We start from the raw sequence: 26,248 nt of genomic DNA on the forward strand, positions 1-26,248 counted from the left end.
CTGAGAGCACCCAGAACAAGAGGGACACATGCCAGGACACGAGCGATATAAGCCTTTGTCTGGTCATACCAGAACAAGAGGGCGATGTGTTCCTCGGCCCTAAGGCACTCGAGGATAGGGTACTCGACCACTGCCTGTCATCCGACCAGCGCAGAGGGAGAAATACTCCTCAGCCCTCAGGCACTCGAGGAGCGAGTAGTATACCTCTGTCTGGGAAACAGCCAGAACACAGAGGGATAAAGAGTGCCTGGTGGTAGTGCCAGGACACGAGTAATACACCTCCGTCTGGGGAAATTGCCAGACCGAGAGGGGTAAAACATTTCTTTTACTTGATAGAAAGAATGCGCCTTTTGAGAAGTCTCCTACTGGCTACTCTGGGCCCAGCCTTGTTGCTAGGGCGAGAGGACAATGGAGCCAGAAGTGGCTCTGAGGTCGAGTTCGTAGAATCTGACGAACGTCAAAGGTGAGGACCAACCCGCCACACTGCAGATGTCCTGGCTAGGGACACCTGCCATCAGAGCTTTAGAGGCAGACAGCCTCGGGAGGAGTGAGTCTTGACCCCCATCGAGATGGGAGACCAGAGGACTTGTAAGTAGTAGAAATGGCATCTATGATCTATCTACTGATAGCTCTGTTTATGCCACATGCTTTTGTGGCCGTATGTGCCCAGTGTTCACACTGGACACATGCAGTTATACTTCCAATTTTTTGGTCGCACTCCAAAAATGGAGGAAAATAGAGGGCCTGAGTGTGATCAGCTGTGATAGTGTTAGGAAGGGACCTTAGGGACAAAACCCAAATCCTGCCTGGGGAAAAAGCCAGAGCAAGAGGGATAAGAGGAGCACCTGGTGATCATGCCAGGATACTGGAAAAATCTCCGCCTGGGGAAATTGCCAGGACGAGAGTGGTAGTATGCCTCTGCCTGGGGAAACTGCCAGAACAAGAGGGATGCAGGTCCCACCTCTCCTAAGAGAGGTAAGTGCAGGAAGCAATGCTGTATTGATAATAAGCATTCGATTATAGAGCTTCTAGCATCACAGCAAGATCTCACATAGGGACCCTCGGTTTCACTCGAGGTCCCTCCTGACGGGAATCTCCCATGGAGAGCCGTCGAGGAGGGCGATTATGTCCGAGAACCATACTCGGGCCGGCCAGTACGGGGCTAGTAGTAACAGCCGTACCTGATACTGGCATACTCTTTCCAGAACTCCTGGGAGCAGAGCGATCGGGGAAAATGCGTACAGACGAAGCCTTGACCACGTCTGTACCATGGCGTCCAGTCCGAGCGGAGCTGGAGGCACTAGAGAGTACCAGAGGGGACATCGCGATGTCTCTCTAGTCGCAAAGAGGTTCACTTGAGCCTGGCCAAACACTCTCCAAATCTGCTTCACTACTTCTGGGTGAAGCATCCACTCCCCGGGCCTCGGCCCCTGCCTCGACAGGACGTCTGCTCCCAAATTGAGACGTCCAGGGATATGGACTTTTTTCAGAGAGAGAAGCTTTCCTCGAGACCACAGGAGGATCCGGTACGCCAGCTTATATAAGGGGCGTGAGCGGAGACCCCCTTGGTGGTTTATATAATAGACTACCGCAGTGCTGTCTGTACGGTTCAGCACGTGATGGTTTCTCAGGTCTGGAAGGAAATGCTTCAGGGCCTGGAATACAGCCAGCATCTCTAGGAAGTTTATGTGCCAAGAGAGATGGTGATTGCTCCATAGGCCGTGGGCTGAGCGGCCACTCATGACCACTGAGGCAGGAACCAGGGTTTCTTCCACATGACCAAGGCACGTAGGCATCGCCGTGTGATCTTGATCTTGCGAAATGGGTTTCCCCTCGGGGAGAACCCCCTGGTTTTGAGCCACCACTGTAGCGGTCTCATGTACAGCAGACCAAAAGGTATCACGTTGGATGCGGCTGCCATAAGACCTAACAGCACTTGGGACTGTTTGACAGTGAGTGACAGGCCTAGCTTGACCGCATTTACTGCAGTAAGGATCGACTCGATCCGAGCAGGTGACATTCGTGCCTGCATCGTGGTCGAATCCCAAACTACACCTAGATAATTGGTTCTCTGTAATGGAGACAGCACACTCTTCTTGGTGTTGAGTCTCAACCCCAGCTCTTTCATGTGAGCGAGAACAACATCTCGATGTTGAACCGCTAACTATTCTGAGCTGGCTAGGATCAGCCAGTTTTTTTTTTTTTTCTATGTAGTTGAGTATGCGGATGCCCTGGAGTCGCAGAGGAACCAGAGCAGCATCCACACACACACACACACGTGAAAGTTCGGGGTGAGAGAGCTAGGCCGAAAGGAAGAACTCTGTATTGGTAAGCTTTGCCCCTGAAAGCGAACTTGAGAAACTTCCTGTGTTGAGGAAGGATGGAGACGTGAAAGTATGCATCTTTAGATCTATCGTGACAAACCAGTCCTCGGACCTGATTTGGGACACGACATGTCTGACAGTTAACATCTTGAACTTCAGTTTCCTGACTGAGCGGTTCAGCTGTCTGAGATCTAGAATGGGCCGCAGCCCTCCATCCTTTTTGGGAACAATGAAGTACCGGCTGTAGAATCCGGATTCTCTGTTTTGAGGAGGGACCACCTCGATGGCGTTTTCCCTCAGGAGAGTTTCTACTTCCTGTTCCATTACCAGAGCCCGCTCTGGGCTTACAAGAGTAGGAAATATCCTGCTGAAGGTGGCGGCGGAGCGTCAAATTGGATATAATAACCTTTTTATACAGTGCGCAGGACCCATGTAGAAACATTCGGCAGTAGTTTCCATGCTGCCAGAAATTCTACTAAGGGAACCAGCCTCTCGAGACTGGTTTCTGGATTTATTTGAGGAGCTGATTTGGTGACCTGTAACAGCGTACTGGCAGGATGCACCTGAATTAATTGCTCTGAGGGCCCCCCTGGGGGTTGCGAACTCTCTAGGTCCGCTACGTTTCCGGGCGGAACAACTAGAGAATAACGTTCGCGGGAGATTGCCGCGCCCTATAACACTGGCAGGGTTAGCTGACAGATCTCCTGAGGGCCCCGAGGAGGGGCGGCCACCATAAACTGTGGTGAACCGCAAACCTCCCCGAGAGGGGCTGCCCTGATCGGCCCTGTGGTACAAGAGTCAGGGCCATTTAGCCGAGTACATCTTAGACTGAAGCACGACCCTCGGATCGGGCTTAGTCTTTGAAACCCCCGGCCAGGAGTGTTGCCGCCCTCTAGGTCTCACCGGAGGGAAACGGGCTGCAATGCTCCTATTATGAGCCTCTTATGTGAGGAGCTTTTACACGGCTGGGGTTTAATGCTCCCGTCCAGCAACCCCGACACATGTACATTTTGCCCATCAAGCCTGAAGTTATTTTAGGCGGCCTGGTTAGAGCAAAGACGGAGCTTTCAAGGATGATGCCAGGCTGAGCGACAGATAGCTGGCTAGCATCTGTTCAACCCGCGGCATCATCTTTTCTTTCTGGTTTTTCCCCATGATCTAGACATTTCAGTGTGCAGATCGGGGAAGAACAGAAGGCTCCGTTTTGGAAGTGCTGACTTAGTCCGCAGAAAACATAAAGTTTGCTTTTCTGTGGCTCATTTTTCTTATTCAGCGGGCCAGTTAATGTTGATTTTAGCTACCGCATTAGTCAGCACGTCCAACAGCTCCTCATACTGAGGCAATCGGGGGGCGGTTGAATACTTTTGACAACGTTCTTCACATCAACCTCCTCGGAGGAAGATAGGAGAAGCGTTGAAAACTCTTCCTGGAAGGAAGGAACCGCATCCCCTTTTTGTTTTTGGTTGACATATTGCTCAAATAAAAGTTGTGCAAACTGGCACAGAAAAACAGCAATATGCAACAGACAGACACAGACACAGAGCGCTCTCGCTGAATAACAAAAGCTGCCGCCGGCTTCAAACGCACGTGCTTTATACTTCCTGGTCGCTGACGTCACCGCGCCTGTGACGTCACTCCCGTCTTATGATTGGTTGTTAGACTATGACTCAGAGTGCGGCCCGCCAATGGCGTTCCCCAAAGCGTTGTATGACGCAGCTCGAGTTCCCGGAAGGGAACCCAGACTCCAGCTTTCTGTGCAGCAGTAGAATGCTGGAGTCCAACCTACTGGACAATTTGGAAGATGAAGTGGACAGGGAAGTGAGTGAGGAAGAGCTGGCAATCCCTGACCATAACCATTTGCAGAAGTTTAAAAACGCATTTCAGTCAGTTTTAAAATTAAAAGATAGCATTATGTATAAAGTTTATTCAGCTTGCATTTTTCTCAGATAAGATATTAAAGTATTAAAATATTTATTTGCTAAGTTTTATATTGCTACTGTATTGTTTTACTGTTTTCATTGAAACACATCACTCGCAGATCGGAGATCACACAGCTCGGAGATTGCACTGTGCATACACAGAAATATTCATGAGCATGGACACTTGTCAGCGCTGCCACGCAAGTCTTAGGTAGCTTAGATACTGAATCGCTACATTATATTTCTCAGCAACTAGGGGGCAAATTTGATGTTTTGAAGTAACGAAACTCACAGCTTCACTTTTGCAGAATGAGACGCACAGATGCAATTCACACACGCAACTTTCATCCCTCTCTTGACAATTAATTAAAATAAATGCTATAATTCATGCATTTAAATACATGTGTACAATGTTCCGCTGAAACCATCCTAAATTTTATCTATATGCGTACGTGTGATTCAACGCAAAAAAACACATGTACAACTCTCTTTCAGATGTGAAATTCATGAATCGCAAATGATCTTGACCTTGCGTGTAACTGAATGGTTTCAGCTCTCTGTCTTGTAAACAACTCCTAATTAATCTCATTAACATATAAAAGATCACCAGTCATTGTCCAAATAATTTAATTTCGAACAGTGAGCTGCGAGGACAGCTTACATTTCCAAAAACCCGCAGTTCTCAGACAGGAAAAAATGTATGTCTGCTCAGAGCCTGGTGTGATTCTAAGCACTTTTCCACATTAAAGGCAGTTTTTACAAATATGAAAATTGGCATGGATTTAAGCGTACACACTCTCTAAGATCACACTTTATAAATGAGGCCTGTGATTTTACCATGCTATTAGCCTATTGTACTGTGGGTTTAAGTTTTGTTTCTTGTTCATCACTTTCATCACCGTTTGTTGTTCCTGTCATGTGATTCACTTGTTCCTCATGTATTCCTGCTATTGGTTCCTTGTTCTATGTGTAATGTTCTCATTAGTTGCTTTAGTCATGTGTCTTGTTTCTTAGTGGTGGTTTATGTCATTTGACCCTTACTGTTTAGTATTTATAGCCCTCATGTTGCCATTGTTTCTTGTTTAGCTTTGTATTGTAACCTGCTGTTGGTGAGTCGTGTTACTGTTTCATGCTAAGCCAAGTCTACTTATGCCAAGTCAAGTCTGTTTCTGTCAAGTCTGCTCATGTTAAGTAAAGTATTTCTTCAGCTGGATGTTTGAATTTTGGATTTAAATGAACTCCACTTGAGTTCATCATCAAAACTCGACTTTGGTGGACATTTATTTCACCTATATCTCTGTGTCTGATTTAAAACGGGCAAAATGCACCCAAAATGTACGCTGGGTGGTTATGTGCCTCTGTCATGCATTAAATAATTTAATGCACATTTAGCCGTAGATTACATAAATGACAACAGCATTATTTAGTATTGTTCGAGTTTATTTACCTACTTATTTATTTGTTTTTGAAAAATGTAACAAGTGAACTGAACAGCTGCGAGAGCGTTTGCAGTCCTTAATCTTCTGACTTGCTATAAAAACATCCTGCAAGTTTCAGAACTCAAAGCTTTGTCATTATTCAAAACAGCTTACATTGAAGGCAGTCTGCCAAAATGATGGCTTTTAGAATGTTCTACTCTATGACGTAATAGTGTGGATAAGCACAATCTCTACAGAAGAAGAGCAACACCTGCTTCAGCATCACTACCTGTTTAGCCCTGCCCACCAATTTAAGCATGTAGTGTTTCTGAGCAGGTGAATGTACATGTCTATGCAGAAACCAAACAATAATGATGGCTCTGAAGACAAGAAGATGCTGTGCAAGTTGTGAAAGAACACAACTTGCCACTTTGCCTTCCTTCTGATCCCAGTGATAAGAAAGAGTGAATTAACATTTTTATTTTTAATTAAGATCCAGACTGCATCAGTATTAACTTGGTCCTTTGTTCTCTTAATTTTACAGTGGTATTACAAACAAGGCACAGTTTGAGGCGTGATTTTCAAAAAGATTGAAATTAAAAAATGATGCTGTGCCGACTATATTGGATCCAACAGTAATGTTGCAAAACAAGTGTAATTGTTTTCATTACGTAGTCACTATTGCTTTGTTTCTTCTTACAGATCGTTTGATATGTATTGAGTTATTGGTCCATTTTTTACCTAAATCACAGCAGCGTCCATCTATGAGGAATGAACGCTATCAAACATACAGAACTATTAGCCAATCATAGCAGTGAGCATTTAGTTCCGAGTCAACAATTCGCCAAACCTATTGAAACAGAGTTTTCTGATGAGGGGGGTTAAAAACAACAGATAGCTTAGCTAAAATAGCTTATTATTTCTAAATTATGATGTTTTTTTATTGTAAAAAATCTCAATAACATTATAAGTGGACCTCAGAGAAAAATACAAAATAAAAAAACAAAGGCAGTTAATGACCCTTTTAAATATTTTTTTCCTGTATATTCCTTTACTTTTAGTGAATACAATCACTGGTTCAGTGACTGTGTGTGAACTATTGTATCTACAACAATTGTGTTTTCAGCAAAGCAGACTTTGCTAACCATTGACAGACTGGGCTTTTACCATTGACTGGGCTCTTCCCTCTTTGTTAAAATTGGCCATTGTGGGGCTCACTAGTTAACCAGTTGTTTCAAGAGGATGGTAGTTGAAGTCGCCATTTTCTTGTCTTTAGATTTGGTGGCAGAGAGTTCAGGGACAACCTTTGTGGTCATTACTTGAGAGGCAGAAAGTTCAAGAGCGGTCTGCTTGACCGACAGGACAGACAGAGAGTTCAAGAATGGTCGATGTCTCCCCAGGAGGTTCTGTAGCAGTCGCCACTGCCACCACCTCGGGTGAAGTGTGTATGGGCCAGACACACAAAATGGTGACCACCATCACTGGAAGGGCAGTAGATAGTGGAAAAACTTCTGAGAACACGGTGTTGAGGGTGCTGAGGCTGCCAGGCATGAGAGCGCAGCTGGGGAGCTGGGGACGCCATTGTCTGCCACAGTGGACACCAGTCTCATCCACCCAGAGACGGGTCCAGAGGCCAAGATGATAACATAACTGTCCACCTAAGCTTGAGGAGCATACCATAGGGAACCAATGAGCAAACAGCCCACACGGAAAGAACCTATATAAACATATATGTTTTAATATAGGTTTTGATATAGGTTTTTAATATATGTGACATATATAAAATTGGCCGTTTTCCTATATTATATGTACAGGAAAACGGCCAATTTTATATATGTGTACATATATGCGTGCACATATATGCGTACATATATGTTTACCTATATATTAGTAAAATTATTAAGGAAAGGAGATGAAGTGAGGCCAAGTGTGGTGACCCATACTAGCCATTGCTGCGGCGCCCAGGGAGCAGTTGGGGGTATGGTGCCTTGCTCAAGGGTCTCACCTCAGTTGTGGTATTGACTCCCCCTACATACAATCCCTGCCGGACCTGAAACTCAAACCTGCAACCTTTGGGTTACAAGTCCGACTCTCTAACCATTAGGCCACGGCTGCCCCCACATGAGAACCCATAGCTGCTAGACAACATAAATAAAAGCACAGTGAAATGCTCAGATAAAGCACTTGTCGCGTGTCCTAACCAGACGCGATGCAACAACGCGATGTATCTGAATCATTCAAATATCACAACCATTCAAATGCGAGAAGAGCACTGCACTCTCAACGAAATGGGCAAGTTTATAATCTGATAAATGTTAAACATTTTTACATTATTAAAACTACATACTGGGTAGGGCTGGGCGATATGGCCTAAAAATAAAATCCCCGATTTTTTTCACAAAAAATCCGATTTACGATTTAAATCGATTTTTTCCCCCCTACTACTTTTAGCATGTAAAGAAACCCCAGCTTTTCCACAATATATATGGGCACCATATATTTTGCAGTATACATTGCAACTGCATCAGTGCACCAGACCCCATTCTTATCATACCAGACACAGTAAATGTTTGTAAGACAAATAAATATGAGACGGGAGGAAAATATATATTTCCATGCTTTTCTCTTGGACTTATATCGTATACAAAAATATACAATCTTGAACACAGAAATATTAAATGATTTAAATAACTGAAACGATCTGCCAGCAGGTGGTGGTAAGACACTGATTTAATTACTGAATCATATTCATTTGATTCGTTTGAACGGATGGTTCATTCAAGAATAAAGCAAGTGACTCTTAATGAACTGGAAATTGAATCATTTCACTAGATTCGTTTAAAAACGCACGTTCATTCGTAAACAAAACACAGCTGTGTTTGAGTGGAGATGCGCAGCGGCTCAGCTGTGACTTGTTTCAGACTACTTTTGACGACAAAATAGAGCAAAATCAGGCAATAGTGTTATAGTCAGACAATGTAAGTCACTTAATAATAACTTCTTGTTTATTTAACTGTTATAATAAATCAATATCTCGTTTACAAACTCCCTTAAAAATGATTAAAAGCTGTCACTCATCTTAGTTCGCAATATCACAAAGCTCTATTATAATAAACGAAGCTACTGCCCATTCAGTCTCTTATTTACACTCTCTCTGCACTTGAGATACATTAGTCAACGTGCAAAACACATAGAAACCTTTGAAGCTCCACTCAGCGCAAATACAAATATGCTGGTTGCACTCGAGCCTTGATATGCAAATAATTCGCTATTGTCTTCAATCATCTCTCTACTCTGTTTATGTGATAAGTGAAATTGTATGTAATATAACAGGCTAACTTGCTAGCAAGCAGCTAATCATGTCCACTTAGTGACTCGCGTTATTTTACCAGAACGCGTTATTTGTTTTCCGTTCTGAATACAGCGGTTAGTTAGGCGCGCCATCATGTGGGCGGACAACATTGCCTCTTAATTATTCTGCCATTGGTGCAATTACAATGTATCTAATATTTTTATTAAAAAATCGCGATACCTCGATTTAATAAAAAATTAAATCGTCTTAAAACGTAAATTCGAATTAATCGAAAAAATCGAAAGAATCGCCCAGCCCTAATACTGAGTGACTGATACCTTCTTTGTCATGGGAAACACTTTTGGTTCATCTTGAGTTCGCAGTTTTAAGATAGCACAAGTACGTCTGCAAGATGTCTGTTAAAGATCTCTTGATCTGGAAAGCATCTGCTGTGTACAAATGTCTAGCAGACGTCTATTAGATGTCAGTTTTACATACATTCTGAATCATAAACATCTTAAAGACATCTAATAGACGTCTATTTGACATCTGATAGGAAACGTCTAATAGACGTATTGCAGATGAGCAAACTACGTCTTGCAGATGTAAATGCAGACGTCAAATAGACATCTCCGAGATGTACGTGTGCTATCAGGGAGGCTACATGCTTCCTTTAATTTATTTTCAAAATCTGTAAACTATCTGTTGTTGCTTTCAGTATGGCTAAAATGTCACGCAATATGAAATATAAAGTCATATTAGACCAATTTGACAATAAATAACGCACATAATCATTGCCTAGTTTGTATGTTGTTCCAACCGTAAAGTTGCAGAAAATTGAAACCATTTCGAAAATAGAATCCCTTTCGCTTGTCACTGTCACGCATGGTTAGGAAAAAAACTACATGTAAAAGATACCAGGTTCAGGTCTGATTGGGACACAGTGATACAGTTTGATTCCCTCAAAAAATCTAGGTATAAAAATATTAATGCTGACAGATCTAATTACTGAACAGTTGACTTGGACTGTTAGACTTTAACATTGTCCATCATTTTGACAGACAGGGTCGTACAAATTCCGACATAATCTTATTATCAGTCATTTTAATTTTCATATTTTAATTATAATAACACATTTCATTGCATTTATTCTTGTGTTACATTTATTCTATTCTCATTTTTAGAACCAATGTCGATTCTTAAATCCCACTCAAGCTTTTGGTCTGTGCAAGCTTTCAGTTGATGAATGAACAGAATGAATAGTGCACCTCCTATCCAATAAATCGCAATAGGCTAAGTTCTGTGCTACTTTTGAGATGAAACAAAGTCTCAGATTTCAAATGTTGTTCATTTAATTAGAAAATCCAAGCAATACCGTTTTGGTGCTCTGTAATGGTTTTTAATAGATCGCAGTAGTTTACACTGCGCGTAATCAAATGCATAGCAAAATATTCGTGATAGTTTTGTTTTTGTTTTGGATCCCGTGCTCTGTCTGCTGCCACAATGGAGCGCACTCGCCACCAACATGACAAGGGTGGGAATTACAGTTAAATTACACTAGAACTTCCTCAGTTTAATCTGCCAAAGTAATGGAGAGCCTCCAGATTTTTCCGTCATTAATTAAAAAAATCTGTCAATGACAGACAATCTTCGGTTAACGCGACCTCTGACTTGGACAGACATGGAGGTCCAGATTTTTGTGTTCATTTGTTTTAATATTCAACAGGCAAAGTTCTTTATTTTTCTGTTTCTGAATACAAAAATGTTCATAATTGTTTGAATAAAACAGACTACTGTGGGAAAAAAAATCTGAATATTTATCTTGTAACTCTTAACAAAAGCAACCATAAAAACAAAAGCAGCAGTAGCAACAATAACAACAACAACAACAACAATAATAATGATAATACTAATAAGAGCAAACATTTTGGTCATAACATGGTCGGTGGCCCTTGACTTGGTATTGTTGGTGGAAATTGGCCCTCGGTGAAAACTAATTGAGGAACCCTGGTTTAGACTGTAATGACCTTTCAGCCATATTCATCTAGAAACTGCTTTAAGACAATACAGAAAACATTGCATTTTGTATTACATTTGGTGGATATAACAGTGACTGTGTGGATGTGTATGAGCTGTAATGTGAATCTGGAAGTGACTTGAAATTGGAAAAAAGACTTGATTGACAAAATAAAAAAAACGACAAACCATTTTGTTATACATTTCCTTCTTTTCCACTATTTTCATACAAGAAAGAATTGACCTTGTAAATGTTTCAGGAAAACGTGTAGACATCATAGCTTTCCATCTCCTCTCACTTATTTGCCATAGTTGAATATATACGCATATATGCAGCATATATATTATCATATATGTGCATATATACTGCATATAGGTTTCATATATGCGCATATATCCTCATATAGGTTCTTTCCATGTGGGCTTGTATGTACATATAGGGCTTATATGTGGATATAAAGAAGCAATACAGGAGACCTATATGGCCTGTATATGCACATATATGCACCTCAATTTTGCCTATATGTGGCATATATGCACATATATACAGCATATATATTATCATATATGTGCATATATACTGCATATAGGTTTCATATATGCGCATATATCCTCATATAGGTTCTTTCCATGTGGGCTTGTATGTACATATAGGGCTTATATGTGGATATAAAGAAGCAATACAGGAGACCTATATGGCCTGTATATGCACATGTATGCACCTCAATTTTGCCTATATGTGGCATATATACGCATATATATTATCATATATGTGTATATATACTGCATATAGGTTTCATATATGCGCATATATCCTCATATAGGTTCTTTCCATGTGGGAGACTACAAACTGACTACAAAACTATGGGAAACAGAAAGTGACATAAATGTCCTAAACAAGACATCGAGAACATGTAACAGTTTAGTTCTTGGGTAGGTATCTACCTAAGAAACTAAGTATCTACTGACACTCCAGGTCAATGAAGTCATCACCTTTATTTCTGTAGTGCTTCATATAATGCAGATAGTTTCAAAACAGCTTTACAGTGATGAACAAGAAAGTAATGATTCAATAATGGACACATAATTCAGTTCTGCTTTAAAGCAGCTCTAAAAAGACAACAGTAAACTCAAGCATTATCTCAAGCCTCCATCCGTTTTGCCACAAAGAAGAAGCTCAAAGAGACAAGGGAGGTGGAATGATGGATATAACTGTGTTTTAGGGTCAGTGAGGTGGAAGTTGAGAAGCCTTCTTTGGGCTGAAGACATCCAGGTAGTTGTGATATTCCGCTGCTACTGTATATCAACCCAGTTGTTGTAGGTGGGACTCTTGATGGTGGTAGCATTGATGGACAATAGAGTGAAATGCACTGTAGTCTGTGAGCGGTGATGCTGGGGTAGTGGAAGGCAATCTGTGAAATGTCACTCACCCCAAGCTAGGATCTCCCTTGTGGACCAGGATATTTGTGGAGAATGTTGTTGCAACCAGAGACGTTCCAGGGCGTTTTCAGCTGTAGAGCCTGCCAGAACTAGAAATTAAACTTGTTCATTATGAGTACAAATCATTTTCAAGTTAATAGGTGAGGTTTGATGAGTGATTTCCTTACCAAGAAGTTTTCCAACACTGAGTGGATGGGAAGTTTTGAGGTGCATTGAATGGTCTTGAGGTGGGGCTGGCGACAGAGCTGCCCAGAGACGAAATTCCCCAGCACTCCAGAGTAGAGAAAGAATCCACTTACATTTGTTCACGTTTTGGATCAGGCGGACAACTGGTGCGGCTAGTGTGCACATACTGTCTCAAAACACCAGCAGGAAATGTTAGGAAGTCCGTATGGAAGTAGCAATAACTCCATAGTTGAAAGCAGTACCAGCAACAAGTCCTGACAATAAATGAATGAGAATGCATGGTATATAAGGAATTCTAAATGTCCATGCATGAAGAACAGGTGTGATTAGTATTCAGATGAATCCGAATAAATCATTAGCAGTGAAGAAGTTGGACAGAAGGAGCTTGGTATCCGTGACAAATCCAATGGAGAATGTTAAGAATATTCCAGTACCCATGCTTACCTATACCAAAGAGTAATGTTCAACAGTAAGGGATGCATATTCCCTAAATGTGAGATACTGTAAATCTGTTTTTTATAAAGTATGTTATTCTGTTACACGAAAGGAAATACATAATATTCATGGGTTTTCTTGTCAAATACATAATTTTGGGAACAATTTTACATTTGTTGACTTTGTTTTACTATTGTAACGTGTGGTTTGGGTTTTGTTTTGGGGTTTTGTTCTTGTTTTCATGTCTTTTATTTTGAAGTTTTGCTTTTATATTATTTTAGTCTTTTATTTTGAAGTCTAGTCCTGCTTCCCTTTCCCTCTTGTATTCCTGTCATTGGTTCCTTAGTTCTATGTGTCATGTTCTTATTGGTTGCTATGGTCTTGTTCCTTGTTTCCCATTTGTTGGTTCTTGTCATGTGACCCTCATTGTTTGCTGTAAGTAGCCCTCATGTTGCCATTGTTCCTTGTCGTGTATTAACGTTGTAACCTGCTATCGGTGAGTTGTGTTTTTGTCGAGTCTGTTTCATGTCAAGTCTGTATCAAGTCAAGTCAAGTCTCATTATTTTTTGGATTTCACATCACTTGTAAATAAACATCTTCAACTCGCCTCTCAGTGGACTATTATTACAACTATGTACCTTCAATAATAAAAAAAAAATCCTTGCACCTATTTGATAAAATACAGGCTAATTATTGTGTATATATGTATATTACTGGCACACTCTCTTTTGGACTGTGTTTTCGTTCTTTGATTAGACATTTAGTTCCGGTGTGTCTCATTATCAGATGTATTGGTATTAGTTCTGTGTCAGTTCAGCTGTCCGGTATTGTTAATATTAAAGACTGTAGCTCTGTTTAGTTTATTGGAAAATCAAATTTACATGATTAATTAAATAATGCAAAATAATGCAAAAGCATATGCCATACCATCATGGCAGGCTTGGGCTTTCCGTCTGCGCTCCGTTAATGGAGCAGTGAATGGAGATCCATTTTTCACCAGCAATCCAGAAAAGTGGTGAAACTCCCCCAAACACCATCTCCTGGCAGCCGTGCCTTAGATTGCTCACTGAGACTAGCATAGCCTAAGCAAGCAATCTAGGTAGTGAACGAGGCACACCAGATCTAAAAAGTTCCTTGTTTGGTCCTCAAGGGTTTTTTACTTTTTGCTTAAAACAGAGCAGACAAACTGCTGGTATATCTGTTCTTTTTAAGGCTGCTTATTCTGTCATGGGTTCTGTGGTTATAGTAATCTCACATCAAATCCAAAAAAGAATCCAAAAGATACTCTTTAATAATACACAAGGAATTATCAGGAGAAACACAAATTGACCACAAATAGCTGACGGAGAAAAATACAAAACAGGGATTGTGTATATATACAAGGAGAACTTAATGAGAAGCATCTGCAAATCATATGCAATAAAAATAAATAAATAAATAAATAAGGGCATGATTTAAAAGCAGGGAAACCAAAACTTAACTGAGCTGAAAAAACAGGAACTCATGGAAATGAAAAAAAAAAAAAAAAAAAAAAGTTCTGTGTATAAGTCATTTTAAGTTTCATTTACACATTCTGTGAAAGTTTACCCAGTATGGCTATTTTACCACTCTATATTTTTTCTATATTTTGTGCAATAACAACTAAATTTACATTTAATATAATGTAATATAATTAATATTAATTAATATTTTCCATTGGCTGATGCATCATTATCCTGCACATGCTAATCTAATTTTGTTACAGTTTAAAAGTAAATCCACATTGTTCTTAAAGGGGTCATATGAGGCGATTTCATGTTTTTCTTTTGGTCTTTGGAGTGTTACAAGCTTTTTGTGCATATGTAAGATCTGTAAAGTTGCAAAGATTAAAGTCTCAAGCCCAAAGAGATATTCTTTATAAAATTAAGACCATACCTTTCTAAAATGGCTCATTTAAATGCGCCCCCACATGTCTACGCCATGGTGTGCGAAGATTTGCATGGCAACGGCCAAATGTATATGCAAAGGAAAAAGGCTTAAGATTTATTCTGTAGTATTGTTGCAGTCGCCGCCATGTTGTGGAGATGCTGTGTTTCATTGCGAAAGTGAAAGCTTGGTGCGTCTGGCTCACAGCCTGTAAGTACGTTTTCATGTTTGAAGAATTTGCTACTGGCTATTCAAACGCGAGTTTTGAGCAGTTTATAGTAGTGCTGCTTGTTTGTCGTTTCCACGATCACAAATGCAGACATGGTGTTATGTTTACGCGGCGTGATGGAATGCATAAGAAGACAGTATGAGTCATTATAATCAGTAATTATGTCCTCACTGGATGCAACAAATGTCTCATTTATAATGGGTTTTCAGAAAGGCGGGACAGAAAGGAGAAACTATAATGTACATTATGTGGAAAATAATGTGTTTTTGAACCACAAACTGCGTAAAAAAACACATTGCGTTAAACCAAATACATAAATTAATGTTCTTTTTAGCAACATCACCTGACCCCTTTAAGAGGGCCATTTTCCCCATCTTCCCCTATATACACAATGTCTGTAATCTTTATTCTGACAAAACTTTGACAAGGTTCCTTGGTGTTTATATGCATTATATTCTTATATCATTTTATCTCTGTCTTTTTATGTTTGTGTGAACACAGGTTCATCAATATTACAGCTTTTTCCCAGAGGATAAGGTTCCCTATGTGAACAGCATTGGTGAAAAGCATCGGATCAAGCAGCTCCTTCAACAACTGCCACCGCATGACAATGAGGTCTGTTAGGATGGTCATGACTCAAAGTTTTTAATACAAAAATGGATAACTACAACAGTCCTAGACACATAGAAAATGTTTTTGATATCATCTTGAATTCAACTTGTCTTTACACGTTACACAGTCCCTGGAGACCCACTGTCCTGCAGAGTTTAGCAAAAATCCTATTCAAGCATGTCTGAACCAGCCAAATAAATTCTTCAGTAGCTTTAGAGTAGATTATTAATTTATACAGTATTAAATGTTGTATGTTTATGTAGCAATTTATTGTAGCAGATAAAAATGTTAACTATATTTTGACAAAAATGTCTTAATGTTTTCAGTTTTCTTCAAGGTAATTAAATCAGTTTTCCAGACGAAAGAATATGTAAATGTATGGTATTTGTCGTAAAAAGCACCTCTTCTGATGGGGCTAAAGGCACAATAATTAACATAATAGGTAGCTGACTGACATTTCCATTTGTTGACATGGCATGGTTAGAGTCAGGTGGAAATATCGTATATTACATTGGGTGTCCACCTTATAGATAGGGATTTCCCCTCAATTTCAGCCATTCAACATTATACTTATCACAGTTATTCATTTCAGTTTCATTCATTTCATGCCTTCCTTTGTTTGAGTTCCTGCCTCTCATATGTTCCTATGGACACTAACCAGTTTTCACAGCTGATAATCATTTAGTTCATTACTACCATGTATTTAGTTGCTCCCTATTCTCTCTGTGTTGGTCAGTTGTTGTTTGTATATGTGCTTGCATATGAATTAAACCTTATTTAAATTGGAAATTGCCATTTGTCTGTCTTCATCTTCATCGTCCAGTGACAACAGTATAATTGAAAGCCATTATTTTTACTATTTAATAACCTCACAAAAATATAACTTTTAATTTAAGTGAACTTAAAACCATCAGTAAGTGATTTATCTTTTTGTTTTCTTTTAGTTTTGTGATCTGTATCAGCAGGTTTTATTTTGAAAGCAGTGCAGTCTCTTTAAAACCTGGCAGATCTGATTTTTTTTTTTTTTAATTTAAAAGTAATTTTAGACTTTTTAGCTCATTTTTAGTTTACAATTTCACTCGCCAACAATGGACATTTTTGGATAATTTTTTGTGTATTTGTCCATTGGTGCGCGAAAGAGAACTGCTAGCGCACAGTCTGAATACTTTGTGCCTTTTGCCCTATACTGGTGAGCCTTTTACCCTTTGTTTGGGGTAAAAGGCCACCTCGTACATTTATATGATTTTTAAACAAAACAAGCCACTTTTTTGATTTATTTTAACACAAAATCTGTTGCTTAAAAAAATAGTATTTTTCGCAATCATGCAATAAGGGAGTAGTGAAAAGCACATTTTTTTTCATTGCACATTGTACCCTATATACTATTTGCACCACTTTCCCACAAACACTGCAAACCATGCATCTTTGATGTGTTAATTCTTTGTAATAAATCAAAAGGTAGATTAGTGATGTTTAGTTTCTCTGTTATATTAATGTCTGTTTGCTATACAAATATGCTGGTCAGAATTCACTAATTGCCACTGCTATGCAATTCAACAGTTGACAGTGAAAATGAAAAGCCAAAGTCTAGTGTGACTCAATTGTCAGCCTGGTGTCATTGTTTATACGTAGATATTAATACTTAACATGTAGAAGCACAAAAAATACATTTTTGTATGTTTTTATTGATGCTAAAACGTACAATTTAGACATATTCCAATGTTTAAAATACAAAAAAGTACATATTTTAGCTAAAAAAAAAACTATAAATAATGTATGTATCTTTTATATCCTTAGATATTGCTATCAATGCATTTCATAATTTCATAATTTTATCAATAAGCAATTTAGATTTTTACACCCCTTAATCTACCCCAAACCTAAACATTTAATAGCAAATTTAAATATAAAGTGTAATTGACCGAAATATGCAGAAAAATAGCCATTTTAATAACAATATAGCAATAAAGGCAATTGAAAACATAAAGCCATTCATATGAAAACTGAAAACAAAAATAATAAAATTAATGCAGTGATTTCAAGGTTCATAAGGATTCATTTTTAGGTGTTTTCAATATGTCAGTATTGTACGTTTAAATGCTGAAAATTGTCTCAGTTATGTATGGTAACCCTCATTCCCTGATGGAGGGAACGGAGATGTTGTGCCGAGTGTACGACACTAGGGGTCGCTCTTGGGAGCCCAAACACCTCTGACATCATTGAGAAAAGGCCTATCAAATTGGGTGTGCAGAATTTGCATAGTTGGCCACACCCTGGACATCCGGATTTCTGCTCACTTGTTCAGTTCTGGGGAGTCGAGAAGCCCATTTAGAGGCAGTCTGGAGTTGTGGGAACGAGGGTTACCATACGTAACTGAGAAATTCCTTTTCTGTCATTTATTCCGACGTTGTGTCGAGTGTACAACACTAGGGGTCCCTATACTAAACACTACAACTGTCGGACTGTGTTACAAGTGTACGGGGGCGCAGATATTAACAAGCCAATTTGTTAGAATAAATGCACCTCACCTCTTTGTAACTTTCCAATGCCCAAGACTTGACCTGCTCTATCAGCTGGAGAGCCGCCATAAGGCAGAAGTGCTTCAGCCGGAGCCTTTCCTCATAGTAGAAAACAGAATAAAATGCCTGAGATTCAATGGCTGTTCCCCCCAAGGGACTCTTGGTCACATCCAGGGACCATAGATGGAGGTTCTAGAAATCTGGGTGTGGATGCCAAATTGTGCCCTTACCCTGAGAGAGGAGGTCCTTTCTCAGAGGAATGTGCCAGGGAGGAGTTGATGACAGGGGCACAAGCTTTGAGAACCAAGGTCCTGTTTGGCCAATATGGGGCCACCATCAAGAGCTGTTCTCTCTCCTTGCTGACTTTGCACAGTGTCTGTTCAATATAGCTCACTGGGAAAAAAGGCATACTAGTGTAGATCAGCTGTATGCAAGTGCATCTGTACCGAGGGGGGCCTCGGTCAGACTGTACCATAACTGCCAGTGAGTGGATTGCGGTGAGACAAACAGATCTACTTGTGCCTGGCCGAATCGACTGTTGCATACGGCATCCCAGCCCATCTTGGAGGTATCTGTCATGACAATGATATGTCTGGACTCTTGTTCTAAGGGAACCCCTGCCCGTAGAAACTAAATGTCTTCCTAAAGACTGAAGGTTTTGCGGCACAGAGGTATGATGTTCACATAATGTGTACCTTGGCACCATGCCCATCTTATGACTCGGGCTAGGTGGTTGAGAACCATGTCCCTGTGGGCGCAAACCAATTCACGTGAGTGTGCTAAGATGAGCCACTAGTCAAGATAGTTGAGAATGTGTATGCCCACTTCCCTGAGAGGGGCAAGGGCCTCTGTGATCTTCGTGAAGATGCAAGGTGACAGGGACAGCCCAAAGGGGAGGACCATGTACTGGAATGCCTGCCCTTCAAAGGCAAAGCGCAGGAACAGCCTGTGTCTTGGAAGGATCGAGACATGTGACACGTGTCCTTTGGTTCTATTGCCACAAACCAATCCTGATCCCTGACACATGAGAATGTGTTTGAGGGTTAACATTTTGCACAGAAGCTTGTGAAGGAACTGATTCAAAACTCTTAGGTCTAGGTTTGGTCTGAGTTCACCACTCTTCTTGGGAACAATGATGTAAGGGCTGTAAAACCCCTTCTCCCTAAAGGTGGGACCTGTCCTGAGGATCATCTGAAGCAGAGAGTTCATCTACATGATGAGAGCATGTGGTAACACAGGATGTGTGTCCAAACATGCTCTGGTTTGTGATATCAGTATCTAGCTGATTCGTGGAGGGCCAGTAATGCTGTGAATATAGCCCAGAGAAGAAAGAAACTGCTCTTTTATTGACCATGTGGTAGCCAAGTGCCGGCGTTTTGCGGGCAAAGATGCACCGCAATTGCTCTCTCCATCTGGGGAACCTCCGTGTACCCCCTTGCTGAACCCCCTTCGAGGGTGGTGAGGGAGGAGTTGGTGTATCACATCTTGGCTGAGAAAGGGGCCTTTCACGATTTTGTCAACTCCTTGTGCACATCCACTGGGGTCCAGCGTGGCCTGGAGTCATGGTCATTACCCATATACCAATCATCCAGCCAAGAGTGTCCGGGGCAGAGGATTCCACTCCAATCCGATCTCCCTGGCTGCCCATTTGAGCATGGGCGGCATTTCAGCAAATGCCACCACCTGAGACTCAGCCCCCTCAGCATCAGATGTCCAGGGCGTGGCCAGCTATGCAAATTCTGCACACCTAATTTCATTGGCCTTTTCTCAATAATGTCAGAGGTGTTTGGGCTCCCAGGAGTGACCCCTAGTGTTGTACATTTGACACTATCGATCGAGTGAACGACAGAAAGGGAAATTAAGTATTGTACGTTTAGTGTCTGTAAAAATGTAAGTAAATGTATGTTTTGTTGAACCACATTTTACGTAAAACACATACAAATTATCATGAGATCTCTTTGATTAATTGTATGCATACTATTTTTATTGGCAGAATATTATCAAGACCATTTTTTTTTGTCATAGAACTCTGAACATGGCAGCCATCTTAAGTAAACAACAAACAGTATGTTACTGTGGTTAGAAATGATTAATTGTAAGTTTTAAATTTACAGATGTAACCATTTACAGGTTACAGATTTATTCATCTGTAATCCTAGGATCTACAACAAAATCTGTGTAAAAATTATGCTGTTTCATAAAATAAAAAGCCATTTGAGGCAGCATGGTAGTGATTTTATCACAAGTAAGTGGCGTTCTTAGGCAAAGTGGAGTAGAAATTTGAAAAATATTATAAAAGGGCATTTGCATTAATAGTAATAATCTGAATAAATAATTACTGTCCCAAGAAATATAGTTTATTCAAAACTTTATTCATACTTGTTTATGATTTTATTTTTAGTTTAAGTATTAATATGCAGTCAAAGAATGTGCAGTCACAGGTGTGTGTTCATCAGCATTTTATAATGCCATTGAATGAATCTCATCCAGTAAGAATTTACAGTAGTTGATCCTTGATGATGCTTACTTACTGATGATACTAACTCATGTCAGGTCCGTTACTGTACCTCACTGGATGAAGAGGAAAAGCAGGAATTAAAGATCTTCAGTAACCAGCGAAAGCGAGACAATCTAGGCAGAGGCACTGTTCGACCTCTACCCCTCACTGTAACTGGAGCTATATGTGAACAGGTACATATATGAGTACTAAATAGCACCACCCATGCCTTACCCTAACCTAGAAACCATTCACACATTCATGACAATGCAAGCATTATTCATCTTTTAGTGGAGATATGCAAGCTTCCGTTTTTCACCCTCATCATTTTACTGATAATCTCTAAATGGTAACTGCCAGTCAAGTTAAATGACTAGTGAACTGGATTAATAAAAATGAATATTCATGCAAACCCTAGTAAAAATGTTTTAGAATATACTTCAGTTATGATTAAACATTGCATGTTACACAGGTAGGCTGCCAAATGACATGTTTTTCCTCACACAGTGTGGAGACCAGATCAATGGTGGTGACATTGCAGTGTTTGCTTCACGGGTTGGCCATGGCCTGTGTTGGCACCCTCACTGTTTTGTTTGCGGCGCGTGTTCTGAGCTATTGGTAGATCTCATCTACTTTCACCTGGATGGTAAGATCTACTGTGGCCGCCACCATGCTGAACGACTTAAGCCGCGTTGCTCAGCATGTGATGAGGTAAGCCAACAATGTAAAGTCAAAGTGTATATCCACTTGCTGAAATCCAGTGGTTCTCAATTCCAGTCCTGGGAGCCCCCTGCTCTGCAGATTTTGCATGTCTCCCTTATTTAACATGCCTGATTGAAATCACCAGCTTGTTAAAAGAAAGATCCCTGAACTGAGCTAACGAGCTGATGGGATAACATAAATAAGATAAATGTGTAGAGCAGGGGACCCCCAGGACTGGAATTGAGAACCACTGCTGAAATCAACCTTGATCCTTTTAGTATTCCTAAATATGTCTTGTAGGTGACCTGTAACAAGTCAGTACTGAGAAGCCTTGCTTGTGAATAAAAAAATCCTTACATAATTTGTACATATCTCTTTTTTTGTTTTAGATCATTTTTGCAGATGAGTGCACAGAAGCAGAGGGGCAGCATTGGCACATGAAACATTTCTGCTGTTATGAGTGTGAGGCCCCACTAGGGGGTCAACGCTACATCATGCGTGAGGGTCATCCTCACTGCTGCAACTGCTTTGAGTCGCTTTATGCAGAATACTGTGACTCTTGCGGCGAGCATATAGGTAAGGAAGGACCTCCACAAATCTTTTTTTCTTCCCTCAAGACAACACTGCTTCTGGGTTTTATTTTATATAAAATAAAAGCTGTTTGATTATTTATACTCAAAGAGCTCTAAATTACACAGAATTTTCTCTAAATTAAAGATTACACTTACTAGTATGGATGGACTGTATTTGTGTCACCCTGCATCTGAATACAAAGTATATCTAAGTTTGCACTATTCATAAAACATTCAGCGAAAACTTCCCAGATGACCTACCACTTCTGGAAAGATTAAAATTGAAATTAACAGATGCTAACATTGTTGTCTATGACGTTCATCGCAAACCCTGTGAACATTTATTTAACATTAACAAAAATCTAATGTAGTTTAGTTCATGACCCTTAAAGGCAGTACACAAATATTAACTGTATGAAAAAGATCTATTTTTGTCCACATGTAATACCTCGCATGCTTGAGTGTGTTTGAAAAGATCTAGGAACACCAACTATCAATAACTTTATGTAAGAATATTTGGTTAGGTTCCCATTCCTGTGTGTTTCATGTGTGCTGTGTTTGCCGTTGTATGTCCTTCTGAATGTGTTCCCGTGCTCCATTGTATTCCCTTTGATTTTGATTATTAAAGTTCTGTTTGAGTTATCTCCTGCGGCGTCTCCCTATCTCCTCGTTCCCAGCCTTTGTGTTTCCTCTCCTTATTCCCGCGTCCAGCCTGGAGAGGGCTCCTGTTCCCAAGGTCAAGCCGAGAGAGAGACTCTGATCCAAAGTTAAGCCCAGAGAGGGCTTCTGTTCCCAATTTAAGCCCAGAGAGGGCTCCTGTTCCCACATTTAGCCCAGAGAGGGCTCCTGTTCCCAATTTAAGCCCAGAGAGGGCTTCTTATTCCCAAGTTAAGCCCAGAGAGGGCTTGTGTTCCCAAGTCCAGCCCAGAAAAGACTCCTGTTCCCACATTCAGCCCAGAAAGGGCTCCTGATCCCACGCTCAGCCCAGAGAGGGCTCCTGTTCCCAAGTCAAGCCGAGAAAGAGACTCTGTTCCCACGTTTAGCCCAGAGAGGGCTCCTGTTCTCACGACCGGCCCAGAGAGGGCTCCTGATTCCGCATTCAGCCCAGAGGAGGCTCCTGTTCTCACAACCGACCCAGAGAGGGCTCCTGATCCCACGTTTAGCCCAGAGAGGGCTCTTGTTCTCACGACCGGTCCAGAGAGGGCTCATGATCCCACATTCAGCCCAGAGAGGGCCTGTTCCGCCATGCCCCCCTGAGATCCCTGCGCCACCATGGCGCCTGGATCCAGTAAACACCCTCCCACCCCTCAATGTTATGTGTCGCGAGGACGCGCCTTCCGGAGGGGGGTGTAATGTACACCCCATTGTACTGTCTTTATCGTAATTTTTCTCTCGTTTTATGCATATATTTGGTTAGGTTCCTGTTCCTGTTTTCATTATGTTCATTTGATTTAACTGTCTCATTTATTCCCTCGTTTGTGTCCTTGTTATTTAAACCCAGTGTTTCCTGTTTTTGGCGTTGTATGTCCTCCTGAATGTCTTCCCAGACTCCATTGTATTTCCTTTGATTTTGATTATTAAAGTTCTGTTTTTTGAGTTATCTCCTGCGTCTCCCTGTCTCCTTGTTCCCCGCCTTTGTGAAGTGTGACAGTAAAGAAAAGGTAAAGATTAGCGAAAGACATTTTTATAAAGGTAGTCACGAACCAAATGGAATTACTTTAGATGTGTATTTACTTTAAAAAAAAGCACACCTTTGACTGCTTAGATTGTCAGAATTCAGCAATGTGGTATATTTTAACAGTTTTATATTAATATAATGGATCATTCTATAATTGTGGGAACATCTCATGTCTGTGGAGTATATTTTTATTATGTTTTCATCAATATAAAGCCCCAATATAGAATGACCTTAATATTATTTTAAGTGTGGCATTATATTACCAACACCATAGCTGTAGAGCAAAATAGCCCCCATACCCTCAACACTGTTCCTTGCGTTAGTAATTTAAAATGTGTGAGTGAATTTAGTCACTTAATGTCCTGGAAGTACTGTATTTTCACAGTGCATTGGTGTTTTCTAGCCCAGTGGTGTCCAACACTGCTTCCGGAGAGTGACCTTTCTGTAGAGTTCAGCTTCAACCAGTCACACAACACCTGAACCAGCTAATCATGGTGTTTTAGCTCATTGGCTTGTCATTGGCTTGTCTCATTGGCTTGTTTTAGCTATGCAGTATGAGTAGTTTTGAACACCACTATAAAATGGCTGTCCATTCCAATAGTGCACTACTAGGCATCATGCTGCAATAGCTTGAGACTGTCCACAATGAATGCATCAAATCCTTTTGTCTTGTTGTCAGAAGTAACACAAGCCACCAAAGTACATCGGAAATAGAACAGAGCACCTGTTTACTGTCTGCGAGACACTGTCACTTAAAATGAGTTCTATTTGGTTTTGACATAACATTCTGTACCACTCTTGTTCTGTGTAGAAAGTTTTTAACATATTAACTATATCAGACTGTTCATCTTTGGTAATTTTTTCAAACGAATCATGTTACATTTCCTACATACCAATCAAAGAGTAATAGAACATAATTTCTCGGTTATGTATGAAACCCTGGTTCTCTGAGTAGGGTACGGGACACTACATCAAAAGCTGATGGTATGTGAACACTCTCCATGTGTGATTATTGTCTGAAGCCTGTGTTGAATCAGGCCAGTTCATTGGCTGATGGCACTAGTGCCGCACTCTGAGGCATGGCATTATTTATGAATAAAAAAGGATGCACTATAAAGGATGCACCATCATTCCTGTTCAGCAGCAATCAACGGCATGTACATTTTATGTGTAACTGGGGCTGCGTCCACAGAAAAACACCCCTAAAAAAATGACAGCACTGAACCAACAGGTCAGTGAGCAATATCTAGATTTCACTCTCCTCATCATGACGCAAAAAACTGCCACTTGAAAGCATAGAGCCCCTTAGTAGAAAGAACTCTTGGTCTCTGTAATTTCTGACAAAAAAAGACTTCCATTTCCTCAGCACACTCGTTTCCCTCAGCTGGATTCATGGATGTGTCGGGCAGTTCACCTCAAGAGGAATATGAATTGTTGATTGCAGCATTGGAGGGCAGGCTTATGTCTTCTGATGTAAGGACTTGGCTGAGCCCCCACTATTGTTCACTCTGAGGCCAACAAGGAGTGGGTGGCCATGCTTGGCTGAGCTAGTGTGAACATTGGACACTGGAAGTGCATGAGGAGCTCACAAAATCATGATAGGCACCTTTTTTTGCCAAAATACACAATGCTCCAATTTTTCAGGTCGGGCTATTTGATGACACTGTGAAGGACTTTGCATAGCAGTTCTCAGCAGTTAGAAGGTACCATCCATTCCCTAGACTTTAGATTCTTAGATCTGCGAGTGTTGAATCGAATTAAAGAGTTTTTAGCCATCTGCAAAAAATGTTCTGAAAACGGCCAGCCGGTGGTGCTTGAGAACGCTTTGGTGGCACAGCTATTTTCCAGCTGAGATGCTTTGTGAATTGGAATATCTACAGCAACAACATATTACTAGCATCAATTTTTTAAGAATTTTAATAAATGTAAAAATGCACTAACCAGTAATATTGACTTCTCCATTGTTGTAGGACGGTTGGTCTGTATTTATCCCCACCCTACGGCTGGGTAAATAGTGACAGTGACTAGGCCCATGGGATTATTTCAAGCTATAGTCTAGCCAAACTATTGTAGCAGTGGCGATAATTACCTTTTCTGTTGGCATAATGTTGATGAATCATGTTACATCTCTTGTACAATACATCAAAGTTTTGTCGATGCTCACTCAAATCACTATGGAGTGTGTGCACAAGCATCAGCATGAGCAGCAAGTACCTGGCTGCAGTTCACTTAAGTGTCATAAATAAGAAGGGTTTCTGAATTTTCCATATGGCCCCTTTAAGCATTACTCTACTAACAATAATAAAGGATGTGTAGAAATAAACCTACTGAACTCATTTTACGCTTTGTCACACAAAACCTTGCAACATTGTGCAAAATTGCTTTTTTTTAGTGGTACAACAGCTTGTCACTGGGACTGTACCCTTTAAAGAGACATCTTTGTACCTTAAGGATACATATTACTACTCTAAGGTACTAATCTGCACATTAAATTGGTGGTTAAG

At 40.6% G+C, this 26,248-nt stretch overlaps 1 protein-coding gene across 2 annotated transcripts in view; it reads left to right on the top strand.

The window, feature by feature from the left end:
- prickle2a (prickle homolog 2a) overlaps positions 1-26,248 on the top strand; it is a 71,336-nt gene that overhangs the window by 41,302 nt on the left and 3,786 nt on the right. For both annotated transcript variants that reach the window (XM_073819306.1, XM_073819305.1), the window contains 4 exons: positions 15,666-15,779; positions 20,849-20,986; positions 21,300-21,503; positions 21,884-22,070. In XM_073819306.1, the coding sequence (XP_073675407.1) occupies positions 15,666-15,779; positions 20,849-20,986; positions 21,300-21,503; positions 21,884-22,070 (643 nt within the window). The remainder of the gene's footprint in view (positions 1-15,665; positions 15,780-20,848; positions 20,987-21,299; positions 21,504-21,883; positions 22,071-26,248) is intronic.

The sequence above is a fragment of the Garra rufa genome, chromosome 15 (assembly GCF_049309525.1).
Source record: "Garra rufa chromosome 15, GarRuf1.0, whole genome shotgun sequence".
NCBI lineage: Eukaryota > Metazoa > Chordata > Actinopteri > Cypriniformes > Cyprinidae > Garra > Garra rufa.